At 45.8% G+C, this 20,573-nt stretch overlaps 1 protein-coding gene across 1 annotated transcript in view; it reads left to right on the top strand.

The window, feature by feature from the left end:
* The window catches only part of LOC143402180 (PRAME family member 5-like), a 38,718-nt gene extending 23,107 nt beyond the window's left edge, over positions 1 to 15,611 (top strand). Inside the window, exons 4-5 of the mRNA XM_076859600.2 lie at positions 14,513 to 14,710; positions 15,539 to 15,611. Of these exons, the coding sequence (XP_076715715.2) occupies positions 14,513 to 14,710; positions 15,539 to 15,611 (271 nt within the window). The remainder of the gene's footprint in view (positions 1 to 14,512; positions 14,711 to 15,538) is intronic.
* The last annotated feature ends 4,962 nt before the right edge of the window (positions 15,612 to 20,573 follow it).

Raw genomic sequence — 20,573 nt, 5'->3', positions numbered from 1 at the left:
CAGGCTGACCTGTGTTGTCTGCAGGGCAGGCTGAACAGATGTTGGCTGCAAGATAGCCCATGCACTCAAACTCCCCTCTACCTGGTCCTTTATCACCAGTTTGTGTCAAGTCCCGCTCAAGGCTGAGCACTCAACCCCCCTTGGGCCAACAAGGCAGCTTGCAGACCCAGAGGCCCCATTAGATTTGGGCTATAAAAACTCCTTCCTGCCAGGCCTCCCTCTCTCTTGCTCTCTCTCTTGCTCTCTCTCTCTTGCTCCCTCTCTCTTGCTCTCTCTCTCTCTCTTGCTCCCTCTCTCTTGCTATCTCTCTTGCTTTCTCTGTCTCTCCTGCATGTGCTTCCTCTCTCTTTCTCACTCTCTCTCTCTCTTTCCTTCTTTCTTTTCTCTCTATTGCACTGCTGCAATAAAGATCTTTTGGTTGCTCCGAGTGTTGTGGTCACTTTCCTTTCATTGGTGCCGAAACCCGGGAGAGGTTTAAAACCCACTTTTGGGTCCCTCTTCCTTCGGAAGTGCCACTCACAGGATTGCCTGAACCCAGGCCTGAACCCATTTTCTCGACTGCCAGAACTCCATCCACCACCGGCCTTCGATTGGTGAGTTTCTCGTTCCTGGAGTCCTAAACCCAAAGGTGGTGTCAGGAGGATTTGACCATTGATTGTCTTGCAAACCTCTTTGCCCACCTGCGGGGAGAAAAACACCCCACCACAGCCTTTAAGGCTATGGTGGCCCTCAGGGACTCCTTCCTAGGGCAGAATAGACTCCTGGGTTCAAAATTATTCCCTTCCCTTCCCAGCTGTTAGCTACCAGCATTGGCTTTGTAGGTCTCCCTCAAAGAACTGTGTAACCTCCAGGGACATAACAGAGAACTGAACATCACAGTCCACCTAGACCTTCACCATCTCTGTGGCTGTCCTAAAATCCTCGTCCTCACACCTTCAAGACTCGGCTGCTAGAGAGAACCTTACCCTCCCCTTCCTCCCCTCTTCCTCTGTCTCTCTCTTTCCCCTCTTTCTGGCCCTGCAAGTCTCCGGCCTCTCCAGGAGGGGTCCCAAAAAGAAAAGCCTTGGCCAAGGTCTCCCACGGCTCCAGCTCCGTCCAGGATGAGAGCTTCGACTGTCAGGATTCGGTGATGACCAATCTCTGCAGCTCGAACCTGCCACTAAGGCACTCCTGATTTTTGGCTCTAGTGGGGACGCCCCTTTTGCCAATAAATCAGTTTCCTCCTCCTCCCTTATAGTACGGTTGCATCTCCTTCCTTCTCTTCTAAATTGTTTGTGTCCCCTTCCCTCCTCCTTATACTACTTTGTGACGTGGGTAATGTGTCCTCTCTGCAGGTCGACTCTCCCCTACAATGCCTCTTGGATAACCTCAAAACCCTCTCCTTGACACCAGACATCAAACCCCCAAAATTGATCAAATATAGCACCCAGGCCTGGCCCACTTATCCCTTAGACAACCAAAGCAGATGGCCCCCATTTTGGGTCCCTGGATCCCTCCATTCTAAGGGATCTCTACAATTACTGTAAGCATTTGAAAAAATGGGTAAAAAGCTGCTATATCAAAGCTTTCTTCTTGCTTGTGCTCTCTGCACCTCTTGCAGACCTCTGCAAATTTTTCTAGCTTTCAAACCAACACCCACAACCACTGATCCCCAATCTTCTCCTCCTCTGGACTCATCCACTACTTTTGACCCTACTGATGAATTTCCACCCTATCGCCAGGCTCAAATAGGTCCTCACCCTCAACCTTCTGCCCCAGCCCTCCACTGTCTCCCCCACCTGAACAACCTGACTTCTCCTCTCCACTCACTAGATCAAAAACTAAACAATCACCTTTCCTCAAACCATTGCCTCTTTCCTGAGGTAGCAGGTACTGAAGGAATCCCTTCACCCACTCACTCCTCTCTTCTCCTGTCAGCACCCACACCAGGTCTCACCAGGTCCTCTTACCAGCTAACCCAAAGCTCAAACAAGCTGAGGAGAGCCCTTGGACCCCTATCAGAGATCTGGTGAAAATGGCCTTTAAAGTTGCTTTGTCATCACTGAAAACAGGTCACTAAGAATTGTCCCTTACAGGGTTTTTGGGATATTCACTCCCATCCTCCCCTCTGCTCTACTTGTTCCACTGCTCAAGTTTTCCTTGCTAGGGAAAATCCTATTCTTTTACATCTCTCCTTCCTCATTCTCAGATCCACAGCTGCTCTCAGCCCCGCCTTCCCGTCTTCCCCTCCTTACCCAGGCCCACAGAAAAGGCTTAACTGACCTTCTCAAGAAATCTTCACCATGGCTGATTTTAGGACTTTCAGCAAAAAATCTCTACAAAAAAGTTTAATGTAGATAAACTTCCTATTTTCCTGTTGCCCTGTTTTACTTGCCCACTGGCTGGAAAAATCAGCATTCAAGAAGCTAGACACCCCCTTACTAGTTTTTCACAAAATATGTGAACAAGGCCTCTGGCTTTGAGCTGGGGCTTCACAGAGAAGGCTACATGTCTAAGATAAGGAAGTTACCAAGTGGGCTCCATGATAACAGCTGGTGGGGGTGGAGGGTGGAGGAAGAGGAGAGAAAGGGAAGAAAAAGCTCTCCCCCTCCCAAGTGTCCTTGAAGGGTTAACTTGCCCAGAACAGAGAAAAAAAAAAAAACTGCTTTTTGTGAACTTCTGCAGACTGTGAACTTCTAAGCCCCTTCCCTTACATGTTGGGTACAAAATTCAGAAACAACCTAAACTTGGGTTTCAGGGGATTAATTGATTACAACAGAAGCAGTGCCTTCTGAATCCGGTTGCAACCAAATAAAACTGTTTCCCTATCTTTAGTACTATCTTAGGTGCCTTGCCTTGTCTGTCCCTACAACAGTATAATTCTATATACTTAAACATTGTTCATGTTTTCATGAAATGGTCAACAGATGTGATTAATTGTGTGCTGCAAATAACAAAATATCTCTTATTAAAATGAAATAATTTGCCTAAATTCAGAAATTTACAAGGATTGTTTCAAAGTGTGAAAAAAGAAAGAGTTAACAGATAGGAAAGAAAAATTAGAAGGTTCTAGGTATGGATTTAATAGAAGGAAAATGTGTTTCTGGATAAGAGAGTCTATTAAGTAAATAAAAGGGTTTAAGTAAGTGCTAAAGAAGGTCTGTATATACAACGATGGTTAAACAACAACTGTTATTTTGCAATATTATAATATGTTATTTCTTTAAAAGCTAAACTTGATTAATATAAAAACATCAATAATAATTGTGGTACTATTACTCTCTTTGTATATTAAATGCGTTCATATTTTCCAGGTATATGTCATTAAGATAGAAGCTTTAAAAAGGTATATTAAGTTGGTGTTCTCCAAAAGGTTGCATGGTTATTTTAGGCTTTTAAAAATAACATATTGGAGATTTATTTATAACATTTAATGTTCTATAACTGGACCTGTTATCAATAAGATTAATATAAAGTTCTATACACTGGGTACAATTTAAATGTAATATACTGTATTACCTAGTATTCATGTTACATCAAGAAACAACATATATAAACTTTATAAAATGATATTTAAAAACAAAGATCAGTTCGATAGTAGAACACTTCATAAATTTATAAGTTTTATAAATCTTAGCCTTACCTGAGATAAGGCTATGCCTCCCATCTTACTACATGTAAGAATGACTCCAAAGTAGGCCAAACTTCAGCTAAAGCCCAATACTCTTAATTTAGGGTGAAGCTGACTTTGCTGGATGTTTATGATCAAGACTTAAAGTTAAATTAAAATGGCCAAGAAAACTAATATTTGGCTCTGGCCCTCTGAGTCAGTCTGAATCCAGGGAACAGGGAACTTCTCTAAAGAGCTTTGCAACTCTGGGCCACATAACCTCCTGATCAGGGAGATTATTGAGACCACTGGAGAACAAAAGCCAATCAGTGCATTTGCTGTGAATAGGAGGGTCATTGGAGACAGGAGACATCCCTGATGCTTCCAAGGGAAACCACATGGTCAAGCAAGACCTGGACCCATCCTAGTGCAAATGGCACTTGCAGAACTAAGACGCTGCTCTCAAGTTCCCCCACGAGCGACCCCAATGGGAACTCAGCTGACTCTTAACAATAGATAGAAACAAAGTCAATTTTGACCAACTTGATCTTAAACACCTACCAAAAACAGTTAAGCCAAAACACAGTCATTCCTGGGAGTAATAAAGGATAAGAACAGCTAGAAAAGAGGAGACAGCAACTAAGCCAACAGGCTCCATGGGGAATGTTCAGTCAAGTATGGCCTTGGCTCCTCCCCCTCACAGGACCCCCATTAGTCCTCTCTATGTTTCTCCTAATAGGACCCTGTCTATTAAATTGCCTACAGAAGTTCATGCAAGATCAGATACACAAATTTACCAAAAAGCTGTTCAATCAACTACTTCTTTAAGACTACCAGCCCTGATGCCCAAGATGGACACCTACGACTCATGACCAACTCTTCTGGCTCCAGAGACTCTGTGCCCATCTAAAACCCTCTCTAACCCCTTTTTTCAGTTTTAACAACCCCTCTTTCACTTCCTAGGAATGAGAACTACTCTCCAGCATGTCCACTCTGCTTATTCTGACTGCTCTACAGTATCCCCACAAGGAAGCATCAAACCTAAACTCCCCTGGTACCATGTCTCCCACTTTAAAAAGGCACTTGTTCCAAATGTCCAGTCCTGGACTTCCACCATGCCCACCAAACTCAAAATTTCTCGCCAACCCTCTTCTTCTTTTACTAATCATTATTCTCTCTCAAGTTTTTATCTCAAACCACAGATACCGCTTCTACAACCAAGCGACATGACACCAGGATAACACCACCCACTCTCAGTTTATGGGTCAAGGCGATTGCCCTTCCACTGGCTGCAACCAGGCTGTCACCCTTAACATTACTGGATTCAACCAAGCCACCTCCAAAACTTCCTAGAGTCCCTGCTACAGGACCAGTGGCTGATACCAAGAATCTCCTACATCCAGGACTGGTTTGATGCCATCGAGGACTTGTGGCTTCAAGGAACTTTTATGGACTTTACCCCTACCACAGTAGTTGTCTGTAGCCACTGAGTGTTATTTCTGGCTGCCCTGGTGTTCTCAGACCTGTCCCCTGAACATTCCTCCACTTCCCCTTCTAGGTCTAACGCTGCCCACCATTAAGCACGAAGTAGCCAGAGGACTTTATGCCGTCCCCCATGTCACTTAGAAAAACAAAAAGGGAGGAATGTTGGGTGCAGAGCAGGCTGACCTGTGTTGTCTGCAGGGCAGGCTGAACAGATGTTGGCTGCAAGATAGCCCATGCACTCAAACACCCCTCTATCTGGTCCTTTATCACCTGTTTGTGTCAAGTCCCGCTCAAGGCTGAGCACTCAACCCCCCTTGGGCCAACAAGGCAGCTTGCAGACCCAGAGGCCCCATTAGATTTGGGCTATAAAAACTCCCTCCTGCCAGGCCTCCCTCTCTCTTGCTCTCTCTCTTGCTCTCTCTCTCTCTCTCTCTTGCTCTCACTCTCTCTTGCTCCCTCTCTCTTGCTCTCTCTCTCTCTTGCTCCCTCTCTCTTGCTATCTCTCTTGCTTTCTCTGTCTCTCCTGCATGCGCTTCCTCTCTCTTTCTCACTCTCTCTCTCTCTTTCCTTCTTTCTTTTCTCTCTGTTGCACTGCTGCAATAAAGATCTTTTGGTTGCTCCGAGTGTTGTGGTCACTTTCCTTTCAGGGAAACCATGTAGTTTAGCACATACACCCCTCACCGTTTAAACCAATCAGTTCAAAAGAATCCCCCTCTTGAACTAACAATCACCCCTACCCAAATTGTTCCCGCTAGTGATTGTGCTAATCAATGTTAAGAGTTGTTTGATTTTCCTGTGGTGTGTGATGACTTGCTGTGTGACATTGTGACACATAGAGTATCCCCCCAAACCTATAAAATCTCACTGAACAAAGGACCAGGACTCTCTCCCTGGGACCACTGCATCGGAAATGGTTATGAGTCCAGGCTTGAGTTTGCAATAAAGACTCTTGTGTGATTGTATCGGATTTAGCTCCTGGAAGTCTATTGGGGTCCCACAAATCTGGCATTATACCTCTACTGTGACACATCAGTGTTATGCAAAGTCCATAGTTGACTCCGGTTCTAGAGTCTACACTTCTGGGGTTAGACATGCCCAACGACATGGTATCCACCATTATAGTGTCACACATAATAATTCACAGCTTACAGCCCCTGGGTGCTCCAGCTGTTCAGCCCTCTCTCCCACCCAAACCTGGCAACCACTGGGCTTTATCCTGTGGCCCTGGTTTTGTGTCTTCAGGAATGTCTACAGTACACTGCCCTCGGTTGGCTTCCCTCCCTGGTGACTGCACTTCAGGTCCTCTGCACCTTTTCACAGCTGTGTGGACCACTGTGTGTGTCTCCATTCCCCAACTGCAGCACATCTTGTGCCACTGAACAGAGCAGCTGGGGTCCCCACCCAACCCCTGGGGCAGCTTCACTCATGTGGTGAATACCTGGAGCTCTGGGGCTGGATCATGGGCTAAGGATGTTTTCCAGCTGTTTACTGGACAATCTCACCTGATACATGGAGCTGCCCCTTGAAGGGCTGGGGCTGTGTCTTCATCTCCCTTGGAGCTGAGCATGGAACCTGAGGCTATGGTCACTATGTGTGTACATGTGTGAGTGTGTGTGTATGTGTGTGTGTGCACGTGTGTGTGTGTGTGTGTGTGTGTGTGTATGAAAGTCCAGCAATCCTAAGGGCCCACGTGGGCAACCTTCACTCAGTTTTCATACATTCTTTCCCCACATAATGCACAAACACATTCTCCCTGTAAAAGGTCCAGTAATGCAGACACCTTCCCTGGCCTTCCCTTCATCCTATACCAAGCATGGGTACCTCTTGGCTTCTCAATGTCTTCTCCCTGTTTTTAGCTCCATCTCTCTTGAATCTTGTTTCATCTTCTCTTATAGATCATTTTTGCCAATTTAGAAACAATTTTCCATTGAAAACAAGGAAGAAAATGAAAAGAAAGAAAAACCTTTCTCGCTCTCCACCCCCCACCCCAGCCACCGATTCATTCCTGCCTAGGGGACCTTCTTAGCCTTCCCTTCTCTCTCTCTGAACCTCCCATATATTTTTTGTGGGGTGGGTGGGTACTTGCGATTTAATCCAGGGGCGTTTAACCACTGAGCCATGTCCCCAGCCCTTTTTATGTTTTATTTTGAGACAGGGTCTTACTAAGTGGCTGAGGCTGATTTTGAACCTGTGGTCCTCCTGGCTCAGTCTCCTGTAGCTGGGGTTAACAGGCATGCACCATCATACCTGGCAGACAAATATTTCTCCCTGTGTCAATTGAGAGGATTCTTATTTCTTTTTCTTTCTTTCTTTCTTTCTTTCTTTCTTTCTTTCTTTCTTTCTTTCTTTTTTTGTTTTTGTTTTTTGCTTTATTCCATAGATATGGTTAATCAATGAAATTGTTATTCAAATATGAAAGGAGATTTGCATTCCAGGTTTATTCCAAGTGTTAAGCCAATCTTGCAGGGGCTGGGGATGTGGCTCAAGTGGTAGCGTGCTTGCCTGGCATGCATGTGGCCTGGGTTCAATCCTCAGCACCACATACAAAACAAAGATGTTGTGTCCGCTGAAAACTAAAATAAATAAATATTAAAATGCTCTCTCTCTCAAAAAAAATATTTACTTATTAAAAAAAAAAAAGAAAACAGTCTTGCATTCCTGATGGATTTTGAACCCCTAACCAATCTTGCCTGTTCTTGATCTGTATACTGCCAGAGGCAATTTCGTTCTTCCTCTTCCTTCCTTCCTTTCTCCTCCCCTACCTTCCATTTCTTTCTTTTTTTCTCCTTTTTTCTCCTTTCTTTTCCTCCCCCCTCCCTTTCTTCCTTCCTTCCCTCCCTCTCTTCCTCTCTCTCTCCCTCCTTTCCTCCCTTCTTTTCTTTTCCCCTGTATGAAGGATTGAACTCAGGAGTCCTCTGTCACCAAGCTACATCTCTGCCCTTTTTATCTTTTCTTGTTTTATTCTGAGACAGGGTCTCACTAAGCTGCTGAGGCTATCCTGGATCTTGTCATCGCCTGCCAGCTTCTCTGAGTTGCTGGGGTTACAGGGGTGAGCCACCTTGCCTGACTGTCAAAGACAAATTTACCCAGACCTCAAAGTCAGAAAAAAAAAACAAACTTGAACTTGACTTAAGAAGTTCTGCTAATACCAGAAACCTGCAGTTGGACCCTCAGGCTTGTCTCAGGGCTGGCAGGCTACCAACAAGAAATTCAAATGTGAATCTGAAGATTCTTTTGGAATCTGTAAAGCCCCTAACTCACCACTTTCCCCAGAACTAATACAAGTAAAATATTTAATGCTTGAACCTCAGCTTTCTTCTTCAGTGATAAATAAAAGTAGTGCCAGAGATTTTCTCTCCCTCTGGAGACAGTCTGCACTCTGCCTTTGTTATGCTCGAATTCGGGACCCTCAGAAAACCACCAGAAACCAAGATCCATGTAAACAGCAAAGAGGTGTTTATTGCGAGATAGCTTGGTCCTCCACGTGCACACAGCAACTGCTGTGGCTGAGAGGCCTCGAGCCCAGGGTTTTCAGCAGTTTTATACATTCTTTGGAGAAGGCAGGGACCCCCACATACATCATAGCATCTCTTAGCAAATTATAACACACCCTGGGAAAATCAAACAACAACTCTAAAACATGATTAGCACATTCACTGGCAGGAACAAGTTGGGTAGGGGTGATTGATCACTACCAGAGGGAGTCTCATTTAAATTGATTGGTTTAAGCCAAGGGGGATGTTCATGCTGAATTACATGGTTTCCCAACACCATAAACTACTGGGAGGGTCATGTGGCATCCCAGGTATTTCCCTGTCTCATGCTGATTGGTGGCTGCTAAGGGGTTGCTATGAGTCCCCACCTAGCCTGACTGAGTCAGGGACACCTGGAAGAGCAGATCTCTCCTGTTATTTGTAGATAAACAACTTAGCAGGGTGGGAATGTGCCTAGGAGTGCTCTGTGGATCTTTCCAAGGACAAAGGTCAAGTCCTTTCCTTGGACAGGCTTTGCTCTGAGGTAGAGGCTGGTTTTTCACCTTGAGTGAGTATTCTTTGCTTTACCCCAAAGGCATCTTCCTTGAGATTGCACCATTCTCCCTAGAATTTGTATCTACTTTACCAAATAAACCTCTCTGTGGCTTAGGGAAAAAACCAGTGTCAGAGCCAAGTGTGGTGGCAGATACCTATAACACTGGCCACATCCGAGGCTGAAAAAGGAGGACTGCAAATTCAAGGATGACCTCACCAATTTATCATGGCCCTTAGCAATTTGGCCAGAACTTGTCTCAAAATAAATGAAAGGACTGGGGAGGTAGTTAAGTGGTAAAGCATCACAGGGTTCCTTCACCAGCATTTAAAAAGGGTGGGGAGGGGCTGGGAATGTGGCTCAAGCGGTGGCACACTCGCCTGGCATACATGCGGCCCAGGTTTGATCCTCAGCACCGCATACAAACAAAGATGTTGTGTCTGCCAAAAACTAAAAAAATAAATATTAAAAAAAATTCTCTCTCTGTCTCTGTCTCTCTCTCTCTCTCTCTCTCTCTCTCTCTCTCTTTAAAAATAAATAAATAAATAAAAAGGGTGGGGAGAACGAAGATGGCGGGCCAGAGGGAGGCAGCGTTCTGTGTTGGTCCGTGATTCAAATCTCACCCAGTTGGAATACTGCATCACAGAGTGTTCGAGGATTCCTAACCAGCTGCTTTCCACAGAATTCACCAGCGCTTTGACCCCGCACCGGGCTCCTGGCCTCAGCATTGGAGCAGGAATGAATTAAAAAAAAAAAAAAAAAGTGGCCTATAGAATAAAATCATGGCATTTGCAGGTAAATGGACGGCATTGGAGAAGATAATGCTAAGCGAAGTTAGCCAATCCCCAAAAAACAAATGCCATTCTAATGTTTTCTGTGATATAAGGTGAGGGACTCATAGTGGGGTAGGAAGGGGGAGTTTGGGAGGAATAGATAAACTCTAGATAGGGCAGAGGGGTGGGAGGGGAAGGAAGGGGAAGAGATGGGGCAGGGGATTAGCAAGGATGGTGAAATGTGATGAACATCATTATCCAAAGTACATGTATGAAGACACAAATTGCCATGAACATAATTTATATACAACCAGAGATATAAAAAATTGTGCTCTATATGTGTAATAAGAATTGTAATGCATTCTGCTGTCATTTATTTTTAATAAGTCAATGAAAATAAAATAAATAAAATAAAAGTGTGGAGTCTGGAGAGGCAGAGCCAAACTAAAACACCCTGATTTCAAATGCCAGTATCACAAGTAAGTAAATAAATGAATCTAGTTATCATAGAATTTTAAAAAGTAGTTACTATCATATAATATATGTTAAAAACAGCTTTTGCCAGGTGCTGTGTCTTATGCCTATAATCCCAGCAATTTGGGAGGCTGAGGCAGGAGGATCACAAGTTCAATGCCAGTCTCAGTAATTTATCAAGGCTCTCAGCAACTTAGTGAGATCCTGTCTCAAAATAAAAAATAAAAAGGGCTAGGGATGTAGCTCAGTGGTAAAGCGGCCCTGGGTTCAAACTCCAGTACCAAAAATAAATAAATAAATAAACAATGGTTTGTGTGGGTCTTGGTGGCAAATGCCTATAATTCCAACTATAGAGGCTAGGGCAGGAGTATCTCGAATTCAAAGCCAGCCTCAACAAAAGTGAGACACTAAGCAACTCAGTGAAACCCTGTCTCTAAATAAAATATAAAATAGGGCAGGGGATGAGGCTCAGTGGCTGAGTGTCCCTGAGTTTAATCCTCAGTAGCCCCACCCCTGCAAAAAAAAAAAAAAAAAAAAAAAAAAAGGCCAGTTTGGTCAACTCAGTGAGATCTTATCTCAAAATAAAAACTGAGATGTGGCTCAAGCGGTAGCACACTTGCCTGGCATGCATGCGGCCCAGGTTCGATCCTCAGCACCACGTACAAAACAAAGATGTTGTGTCCGCTGATAACTTAAAAAAAAAATAAAAATAAAAACTGAGAAGAGCTGGGGATGTGACTCGGTGTTAGAACACCCTGAGGTTCAGTCCCCGGTAGTGCAAACAACCAATCAGAACCAAACAAAGATGAAACCAATTTGTTCTTATATTGTATTTTATAAAGATGTTTTTAAAAGCTGAAACAGAAGTGAATATGTTAAAAAAAAAAGAATTGAATATGTGAGAGAAGGCTTGAGACTCTCAGGAGCAATTATCATAGACCTTTCTCACTGTTTTAGTACTTAGAGCCAGTATCGCTGGTTGGGGAGGGTTTTTTCCTTTCTTTCTTTCTTTTTGCTAAAATGTTTCATATCCAATGTACCTGAGCACACCTCCTGTTTGCCCTGCTTCCAGAATGTTCTCACCTGAAGTCTTCAATCTCCCCTAACGAGGGCAAAACCTGCGAGGGAGATCTAGATGAGCTGCACAGGGGGGGAAGCCACCCATGATCTCAGCATCTGGGAACATGGCACCCTGTGTGTGAAGACGAGTCCATTGTGGAAAGACATTGGTCTTCAAAAGCAGAGGGGGCCAGGGGGTAGGAATAATGGCAAAATGAGTCAGACACCATTACCCCAAGTACATGTATAAGACACGAATGGTGTGAAAATACTCTGTGTACAATCAGTATCTTGAAAAATTGTGCTTTATATGTGTAATATGGAATGACTGCATTCTTCCATTGTGTATAACAAAATAGAATAAAAAATAATAAAATAAATGAACTAGATATCCCCTCAATATTTTCAAAAATTGTTCATAACATTAGCTTATTTAGAGAGTCTGCTGGAATTACGAGAGTCTGTACCTCAAGGTACAATTGACTGATATTTCTTTATGACTAGACTCAGGTTAAGTATGTACAACTGACTGAAATGCTATAAAATCATTTTAAAAAAATGCAGATTCAGGGAAAATAGCAGGAGCAGCAGAGGCTGCAGCTCTGTGGAGGAAAATAAATGCTTCCAAGGAACCTGCAGCAGGAGCTCTGTGCCGCCTGGCAGGACACCGCTGTGGCTAAGCCTCTGGTGGACAATGTGGGCTGGCACTGGGAAGGTTCACACGGGTTGCCTGGGGACTGGGGTGCACTAGAGATTCTCAGAACTGGCAGTAAAGTGGATGCCAGCCCCAGAGGCTGACCGGAGCACCCAGATATTTTCTGTAGTTCACTCAGGACATAAATTATGACAAGGACCCATAGTTCCTGAGCTCCGCCCAGGTCCCCTGAGCATTTTAACAATATTTTGGACTCTCTTCCAGCATTGTGATCTGAGGTGAATAACTTGGGCTCAGTAGTAGTTCTTGCTTTATTTTATTTTATTCTATTCACAGAAAGAAACTTGTACCCTAATTGATGAAAAGTGATGTTTTCCTGTTAACAAAGCACTACCACCCTCAATTTTCTTTTCTTTTTTTTAAAAAATGAACTCAGGGACATTCAACAACTGAGCCACATCCCGAGCCCTATTTTGTATTTTATTTAGAGACAGGGTCTCACTGAGTTGCTTAGCGCAACAGCATCCTTGCTGTTGCTAAGGATGGCTTTGAACCCACCATCCTCCTGCCTCAGCCTCCTGAGCCGCTGGGATTACAGGTGTGTGCCACCATGCTCAGCTTTTATTTTTTATTTTAAGACAGGGTCTTGCTAAGTTGCTGAGGGCCTCATTAAGTTGCTGAGGCTGCCCATGAACTTGTGATCCTCTTGCCTCAGCCTCTCCTGTCTCTGTGAAAACAGGCATGTGCCACCATGCCTGGCATCACCCCAAATTTAAACACCTTGAAGAACAAACAAAGGAATATGTGTGCATGTATGTGATGTATATATTTTAAATCAATGTTTTATTACTGGATTTTGGTGTCACGGTTTGGATTGGATGTATTCTCCCAAAGGTTCAAGTGTTAATGCAAGGGGTGAGAAAATTGGGTTATAAGATCCATAATCAGTACATTCATCTATTTAATGGATTTGATAGGACTACATACTGGGTGATAAACTCTTGGCAGGTGAGGTGTGGCTGGAGGAAATAGATCCCTGTGGGTGTGTCTTTGGGTTTAATTTTTGCAACCAAAGGCTTGGTCCCCATCCTCCATGCTGATCCAATAGCAATGACAAGATATTGAGAAAAAGAAAAAAGGTTTATTGTTTTGCTAGCAAAGAAGAAACACAGGGACTAGTGTCCCAAAGCCTGTGCTTCAGCCTATTCTCAAGAACAGGGGGCTTTTATAGAGGTGATGGGATTAGGAAGGAGAGATCAGGACGGAAATCAGGGAGATCATGAAAGAGAAGATTAGAGAAAATAAGAGGCAGGGGTGGGGTGGGGGGAGAAACATGTAAGTTTCAAAGCCACAAGGGATATAGTGAAAGCATCCCGTGAACCCCTGTGAAAGTTTCTTGGCACCTTGCCCACCACCTCCAGGCTGCCCTCTTCTGATCAGCTTTTCTGAGGCTGTCTTTGGTCATGTTCTTCTCTGCCTCTTGAGCAATGGAGCTGGCTGTCCGTGGAATGAACCTCTGAAACCAGAAACCCCAAATAAACTTCCTCTAAGTTCAGCAACCAAAAGTTCTGATTTTCATTTTTGGGGTCCAATGGGGATCTAACCCAAGGCAATATGTGGGCTCAGTAACCTCATATATCACTGAGCTACCACCCTCAGCACAGCTCCTAAGCTATAGCTATATCTAGATTTACATCTAAGCATGTCCACAAATGTATATAGTTTTGTGTGTGCATGTGTGGTACAGGGAATTGAACCCAGGGACTCACATGCTTGGCAAGCTCGCTACCACTGAACCACATCTTGAGCCTCGGAGAAGATCTTGCTCAGTTTCCCAGTCTGCCCTCAAACTTGAGGTTCTCATTTTCTAAAATATTATTTTTTTGGTAATGAGGATTGAACTCAGAGTGCTTTAACACTTAGCATTTGAACTCAGGGTACTTCACCTCTTGAGCAATTTCAGCCCTTTTAATTTTATATTCTGATTGGATCTCTCACGAGGGCCTTGGGTCTTGTTAAGTTGCTGAGGCTAGACTTGAATTTGTAGTCCTACCACCTCAGTGTCCCAAGTTGTTAGAATTACAAGCTTGTGCCACCAGGCTGGGCATTGGCCCTGCGACATTTCTATTCTCTTTAAGGGGGTCCTAAGTGAGGTTTAGGTTTGGGATGTGGATCAGTGGTAAGGCACTTGCCTGGCATGCATTCAGCCCTTGGTTCACTCCCCAGGATCTCAAAAGTGAGGATGAGTCACCTGTCCATAGGGGGACTGTTGAGCCTTCAGACTCCTTGATAACCAGTGGGATTAGAGTTGGGAGGACCAGAGGTGGAAACTGGATACTGGGGATTTGATCCCCACCACCACAGAGCTATGGCTTACCAGGATTTGGACCTTGGCTGGTTGAGAAGGGTTTTTTCAGGCTTGGCCTGAAAGGGTGCCTCTGTTCCCTGCAGATTCAACAGGTTGAGCTTCCAGACCATACTCACACTCCAGGACCTGGTGATACAGAACGTACTATGCAGAAAGGACTTGCCCATCCCCAATCTGGAGTACCTGCCCAGGGTGCTCATCCTGCAGTTGTACAAGGAGGCTATAATGGGGGGTCGCAGGGAGATGCTAAAGAAGATGGTGCTGCCCTGCCCCTTTGGCTTGTCTGCATGTGGACTACCTGGTGAAGACAGGAGATCTGATGGCCTTAAGAACTCTACTGTATGGGCTAGGCTCACTGATTTTCAGTAATGTTCACCCCAGGTGAGGGGGGCCCAGGAAGAGACATCTGGGGGAGGCAGGGCAGGGTGAAGGGTGGACCAGGTGGTGCCAGGGAGGAGGCTGCCCTGCCCCTTCCACAGGAAGAGTCCCTGGCTGGATTCAAGGAGAAAGGACATGGAGAAAAATAGGAGAGCAGAGGAGCAGCCGCCCAGAACAAGGAGTTCACTGGGGTATAATGCACAGGTTGGAAGTCGGCGGGTCTTTGTCTATTTTTCCAGCCTCCTTCCCATTTTCTCCATAGGAAATGGAAACTGAAAGCAATAGATTTTCGACTGAATCAGGACTGCCCCAATGAGTGGTCCAGAGCCCCACTGGGCTCCTGCTCACAAGAGGCCATGTCTCCAAAGGAAAGAGAGAAATGCAGCCAAAGAGGAGCAAAGCCACACTTGAAGATCTTCATAGAATCTGTCCAGTCTTCCGAAGATTCCTTGGCATCCTCACTGAGTGTGTGGGGGAAGCAAGGAGGTGGTCCGTATATACTGCAAGAAGCTCCAGGTCGATTTTTTCTACTCAGACTATCAAATCCAGAGGATTGTGTCCTTTTACTATGTGTGGGAACTGGAGGTGAATGCTGACCACTGGAGTTGGAAAATAATGGAACAATTTGGTTTTATCCTGATCAAGATGAGGAACCTTCACGTCCTCCATCTCTCCAACATGAGCCCGCAGGTCTTCACCAGGCGCTCCATAAACAGGTGGTATTCCCATAGATACAGCCTTCAACTGCGGAAGGTGAACAAACTCCGCAAGCTCTACGTGAACAATGTCTTCTTCCTCTACTGAGTGCTGCACAAAATCCTCCTGTAAGCACGGAGGGGTGCGCCTTGCCGCAAAAGCCATTTTTGCTTACTGAGCAGTTAAAGGGCTTGTGTCCCGGCCACTGGCCATGTCAGGGAAGGAGATGCTGGAGAATGACTGAGTCACCTCAGGTTCTGGTCCCCTGCTCAGTCCTGAAGGACGGTCTCATCACTACCCACACAGATGCAGAGGGCTAAACCGGGGTGCATGGTCTGGGAAGTGCCACCATGCTGGGAAGCCAGCTGGGGGGGATAAGAGCTAGTGAGGGAGGATGAGGTTTCTTCCCTGGGAGGCCTGTCCAGCGAAGGAGGTGGGAGACGGTGTAGAGGAGAGGGCACTGGAAGAGGGAAGCCCCCACACCCGCACCTTGCAACAGGGAAGCTCTGTGCTCTCCAGTGGGGAGCAGAGGAGCTGCCCCCAATGTCCCCCTGGGGAAGGCTGCTCTGAGCCTCAGGTGGTGATTCTGGAGTTGAGGGTGAGGAGCAGGGATGGAGGTACAGGGTGTGAGCCTGAAAGGGTCAGGTGGACAACTCAGGTGGTTTTCCTTCATCTTGCCTGGGTTTGTCCTTTGTACATGACTCCCCCTGGCCTCCTGTGGCCAGAGCTGTGGCCTTCTGCTTGGCAGTCAGGGGAGGAGCCTTAGAGATGATGGACCTATCTAGTCACTCACGTGGTGGTGAAAGGCTCACCCTGAAATGGGTGATGTGTACGAGCAGATTTTTGCAACCTGCAGTGTCCTGCAGGTCCACCATCATCAGAAGGTCAGGGAAACCTTGGGTTTGGGATTAGACAGTTCTTGCCTACCATTTCCCACTATATCCACTTGGTGCCTTCATTCTCCAGAAGTAACTCTTTGTTTTCTCTCCAGGAGTCAGACCCCCTTGAAAACACTTTCGCTGACAGGTTGTCTGCTCAAGGAGAAGGATTTAAAGCATCTGTCCATGTGTCCGAGCACTGATCAACTGAAGTGTCTAGATCTCAGCTCTTTTTCCATGAAAGATATGAGTCCTGAGCTCCTCCAGGTCCGGCTGGAGAAGGTGGCACACACCCTTGAGACCCTGGTCTTAGAGTTTTGTGAGATAACAGAGTCCCAGCTAAATGCCATCTCACCAGCCCTGGGTCACTGTTCCCAGCTCAAAACCTTCCGTTTCTCTGGGAACCAAATCCCCCTGATTGCTCTTAAGAACCTGCTGAGCCACACCGCTAGCCTGCTGCTGGAACAAGCAAAGTACCCTGCCCCTCTGGAGAGCTTTGACGAAATCCTCGGGGATTTTTGGACTGAGATCAACCCCATGAAATTTGACCAGGTTTGGAAGGAGTTGATGCAGCTGGTGAAGGACATGAGGCCTGTCCATGACATCCAGATTTATTCTTACAATTGTGTTCTTTACCTCAAACATACAGATTTTATTGCCTGAAACCCAGTGGCAATTCTGTAGGCAGGGGATTATTGACATGCACAACACATTAGCTTTCTTGGGCTGGGGGTGAGGCTCAGGTAGAGTGCACCCAGGCATGAGGCTGAGAGTTTGATCTCCAGAACCTCAAGAAATGCTTCTTATAAATTTCTGATGGGGTTCATGTATGCATATGGCCTCAAGTTTGAGTCCAGTCTTGACAACTCAGGATGACCGTCTCAAAATAAGGGCTGAGGATGTAGCTCTGGTCAAATGCCTGGCTTCAATTCCCAGTACCCCTGAAAAATGGGTTAGGGTTGGCCTTTATGAAGATAGGTATAAGGGCCTTCATTTTATTATGTTACTTGGTTTTTGGCTCTATTATTCCATAATAAAAATGTACTAAATTTTCACTGCTATGATGATTTTTTTTTGTGTGTGTGTGTGTGTGTGTGTGGGGTATTGAACCAAAGGGTGCTCAACAATTAGGCCACATCCCCAACCCTTTTTAAGACAGGTTCCAAGTTGCATAGGACATAGTTAATTTGCTGACGCTGGCCTTGAACTTGATCCTCCTCCCTCAGTCTCCGAAGCCGCTGGGACCACAGGTGTGTGCTACCACACCTGGCTGATAATTTGAAATCATTTGGAAGCATGGGACATAACTGTCATACCTGCCTTGCTGGATTTGAAGCCCTGCTTTTTTTCTGTGCCTCTGCTCAGGGCAAAGAAGCAAGTCTGAGCTACCAAGACAGACCAGCAGTTCTGTAAGCCTGGTGCCACCTGCAGATTTGTTCAGAGAAGTGAAGTGGGAGGTTAACTCGGAAAGATCAGACAACTGTAGCCAAGGTCAGAGGATAGAAAGCGCAGGTACTTTAGAATTTTAGTCTGCACTGTGTGACCAGGCTATTTAAAAGGACTTCCAGTTGCCTAATTCAGATACCACTGGAGGTTCAAGGCTACTTTCTGGCATAACTGAGGAACAGGATTCAAGACTAGGATTATTTTCTGTTTGGTGGGAGCTCAAAATAGAATTTTTATTTGGTCATTTGCTGACAACCTGCCCAGTGTGATCAATAAAGCAGGACACTCCTGGACCCCCTTCCTGTGGATTTAACCAAACCATTTCTCGACTGTTCTTTTTGCGATCAAATAACTCTCTCCTTGCTCCAAGCATCTGCAGCTTCCAGAACAAGTGGACGAGTGTTCTGAAGGGGCTCAGATCTGTAGAATTGTGGCCAGACTGCCATTTGGGAGGAGCGTGGAGAAAGATCAAAGTGCTGTCACCTTCTGCAGCCGCAGCATGTTGCCGAGGTCACTCTCCTTCAAGCAGACTGGCTCTCTCTCCCTCTTGGGGTGAAAATCTGCTACTTGCCAGGCAGGAGCAGCTACTGAAGCAGGGGTTCAACCGCTGTGGTGACTGTGGCTCTGACTGTGGAAGGGGCAGGCAGGGGGCTCTCTTCTGTCCCCATATGCCCCCTACTCCCCAATACTAGACTGGCTCCTCCTCCAGGTCTCAGTTGGCATCACCTCAGAGGCCCTCCTTGAACACCCCGTCGTCCACACCATGGTTGTTCCATAGAAGGAATGGATCACAGTTGACCACATTGCACATTCTTGCTTCTTATAGGTGGACAGCCCCAGAGACAGTGAGCCCCAGGGACTCACCTGCCATCTTCATCCTTGTGGACCCTACCTGACCCCCTGCCTAGCCATATAGGTGCTTAATAAATAGTGTTATGACTGAGTTACATCCCAGTCCTTATTTTTTATTTTGACACCGGGTCTCAAGTTGCTAAGGCTTCCTGCAACCTGTGATCCTCCTGCCTCAGCCTCCTGAGTTGCTGGGATTACAGCTATGTACCACAGTGCCCTCTGGTCTTCTCTGTATGTGGCCTGTTGCCCACCAGGGCCTTCCCCTGATGGGTGCACTTGTCAGCCTGGTGGTCTCAGGAGGGCTGAGCTTCCTACATGACAGTGGCTCCCAAGGGGCAGAAAGCACAGCCTGCCAGGTGTGTTAGACTCCTCTCCAGGGCCCAATTCAGCAGCACTCCAGCATGTTTATATTCTATTCCTCAGAACAGGGCTGGGGATGTAGCTCATTGGCAAATGCCCCAGTCTCACTCCCTTATACCAGGCTCAATTCCTTATAAATAAATAATAATAATAAGGAGTGCTGGGTGTGGTTGCACATGCCTGTAGTCCCAGTGACTGTTGAGGCCGAGACAGGAGGATCTCAAGTTCAAGGCCAGCCCCAGCTATTAGCAAGGCCTTAAGCAATAGGGAGACCCTATCTCATTAAAAAATTAAAAGGCCAGGCCATGTGGCTTAGTGGTAGAGAACCCCTGGATTCAATCCCCATTACAAAAAAAAAAGAAAAAAAGAAAAGTCAATGTCCTGTGGATGCCAGAGAACCACTGTGAAGCTTCCTGCCCGTTCCATCCAGAGCCCTTGGACTGGCTGTGTCTCACTGGGCACATGACTTCCCTTGTGAGCACCAGTGTCCATGAGGGAAAAGCAGCTAGTAGGACCACTTTGGTGTGGAGATTTGAAAACTATGGAAAGTACTTGTCCTGTGCTAGGAGCTCACCGGGTCACCGGGTCATCATCAGCCTGACTCTCTTCATCCTCCATCCTCTCAAGGTTGGAAAGACCTCAGGGCACATGTGTAGTCACTTTCCTTGAAGGAGCCCAGGGTTCAAAGCCATCCTGACCTACATGAAGAGCAGACTGCAAAGGGAATTGGGGCCTCCTCTACCCCACCTTGAAATCCACTTATCTATCTCAGGAAAGAAGACTGGAGGTCGCTGCCCCTGGACAGATGTCCCTTATAAGATAGTGTCTGTCCCCGGGGCTCATTCAGATTCTAAAGAGGTAGCCAAGTGGTCAGACCTGCTGGGTTCCATCCCCAGTGCATGTGCACACACACACACAAACACACACACACACACAAACGTGTGCGCGCGCATGCACTTCTGGAACTATTCGCTACCCAAATAATCATGTATTAGCCCTTGAAATTGCCTACACTCTACATTGTCTTCCTGTTGTATAGACAAAAAAAATGACATATAAGTTTGGCTAGGCATGATGGCACACGCCTGTAATTCCAGTTGCCCAGGAGGCAGAGACAGGAGGATTGCGAGTTCAAAGCCAGCCTAAGCAACAGCAAGGTGTTACGTGTCATCTGTGACCCTCAACAGCTAAGCACCTCATTGAGACCCTGTCTCCAAATAAAATACAAAAGAGGGCTGGGGATGTGGCTCAGTGGTGGAATGGTCCTGAGTTCAATTCCTGATACTCCCCCAAAAAAATAAATAAATAAAATAAATAAAAGATAAGTTTGTGGATAAGTTTAAGCATGTGGGAACACCTGTAATCCTAGAGACTTGGGAAGCTGAGGTAGGAGGATTTGAAGTACCAGGTCAGCCTCAGCATTTTAGTGATACCCTGTCTCAAAATTTAAAAAAAGAGTGAGGTATGATTTAGGAGTGAAGCAACCTGGGTTCAATTCCCAGTGCAAAAAAAAAAAAAATCAAGAAACTCAGAG

This window comes from Callospermophilus lateralis, chromosome 6 (assembly GCF_048772815.1).
Source record: "Callospermophilus lateralis isolate mCalLat2 chromosome 6, mCalLat2.hap1, whole genome shotgun sequence".
In the NCBI taxonomy this organism is placed as follows: Eukaryota; Metazoa; Chordata; class Mammalia; order Rodentia; family Sciuridae; genus Callospermophilus; species Callospermophilus lateralis.
The sequence above is the reverse complement of the archived record's forward strand: the minus strand, read 5'-3'. Positions and strand labels throughout refer to the sequence as shown.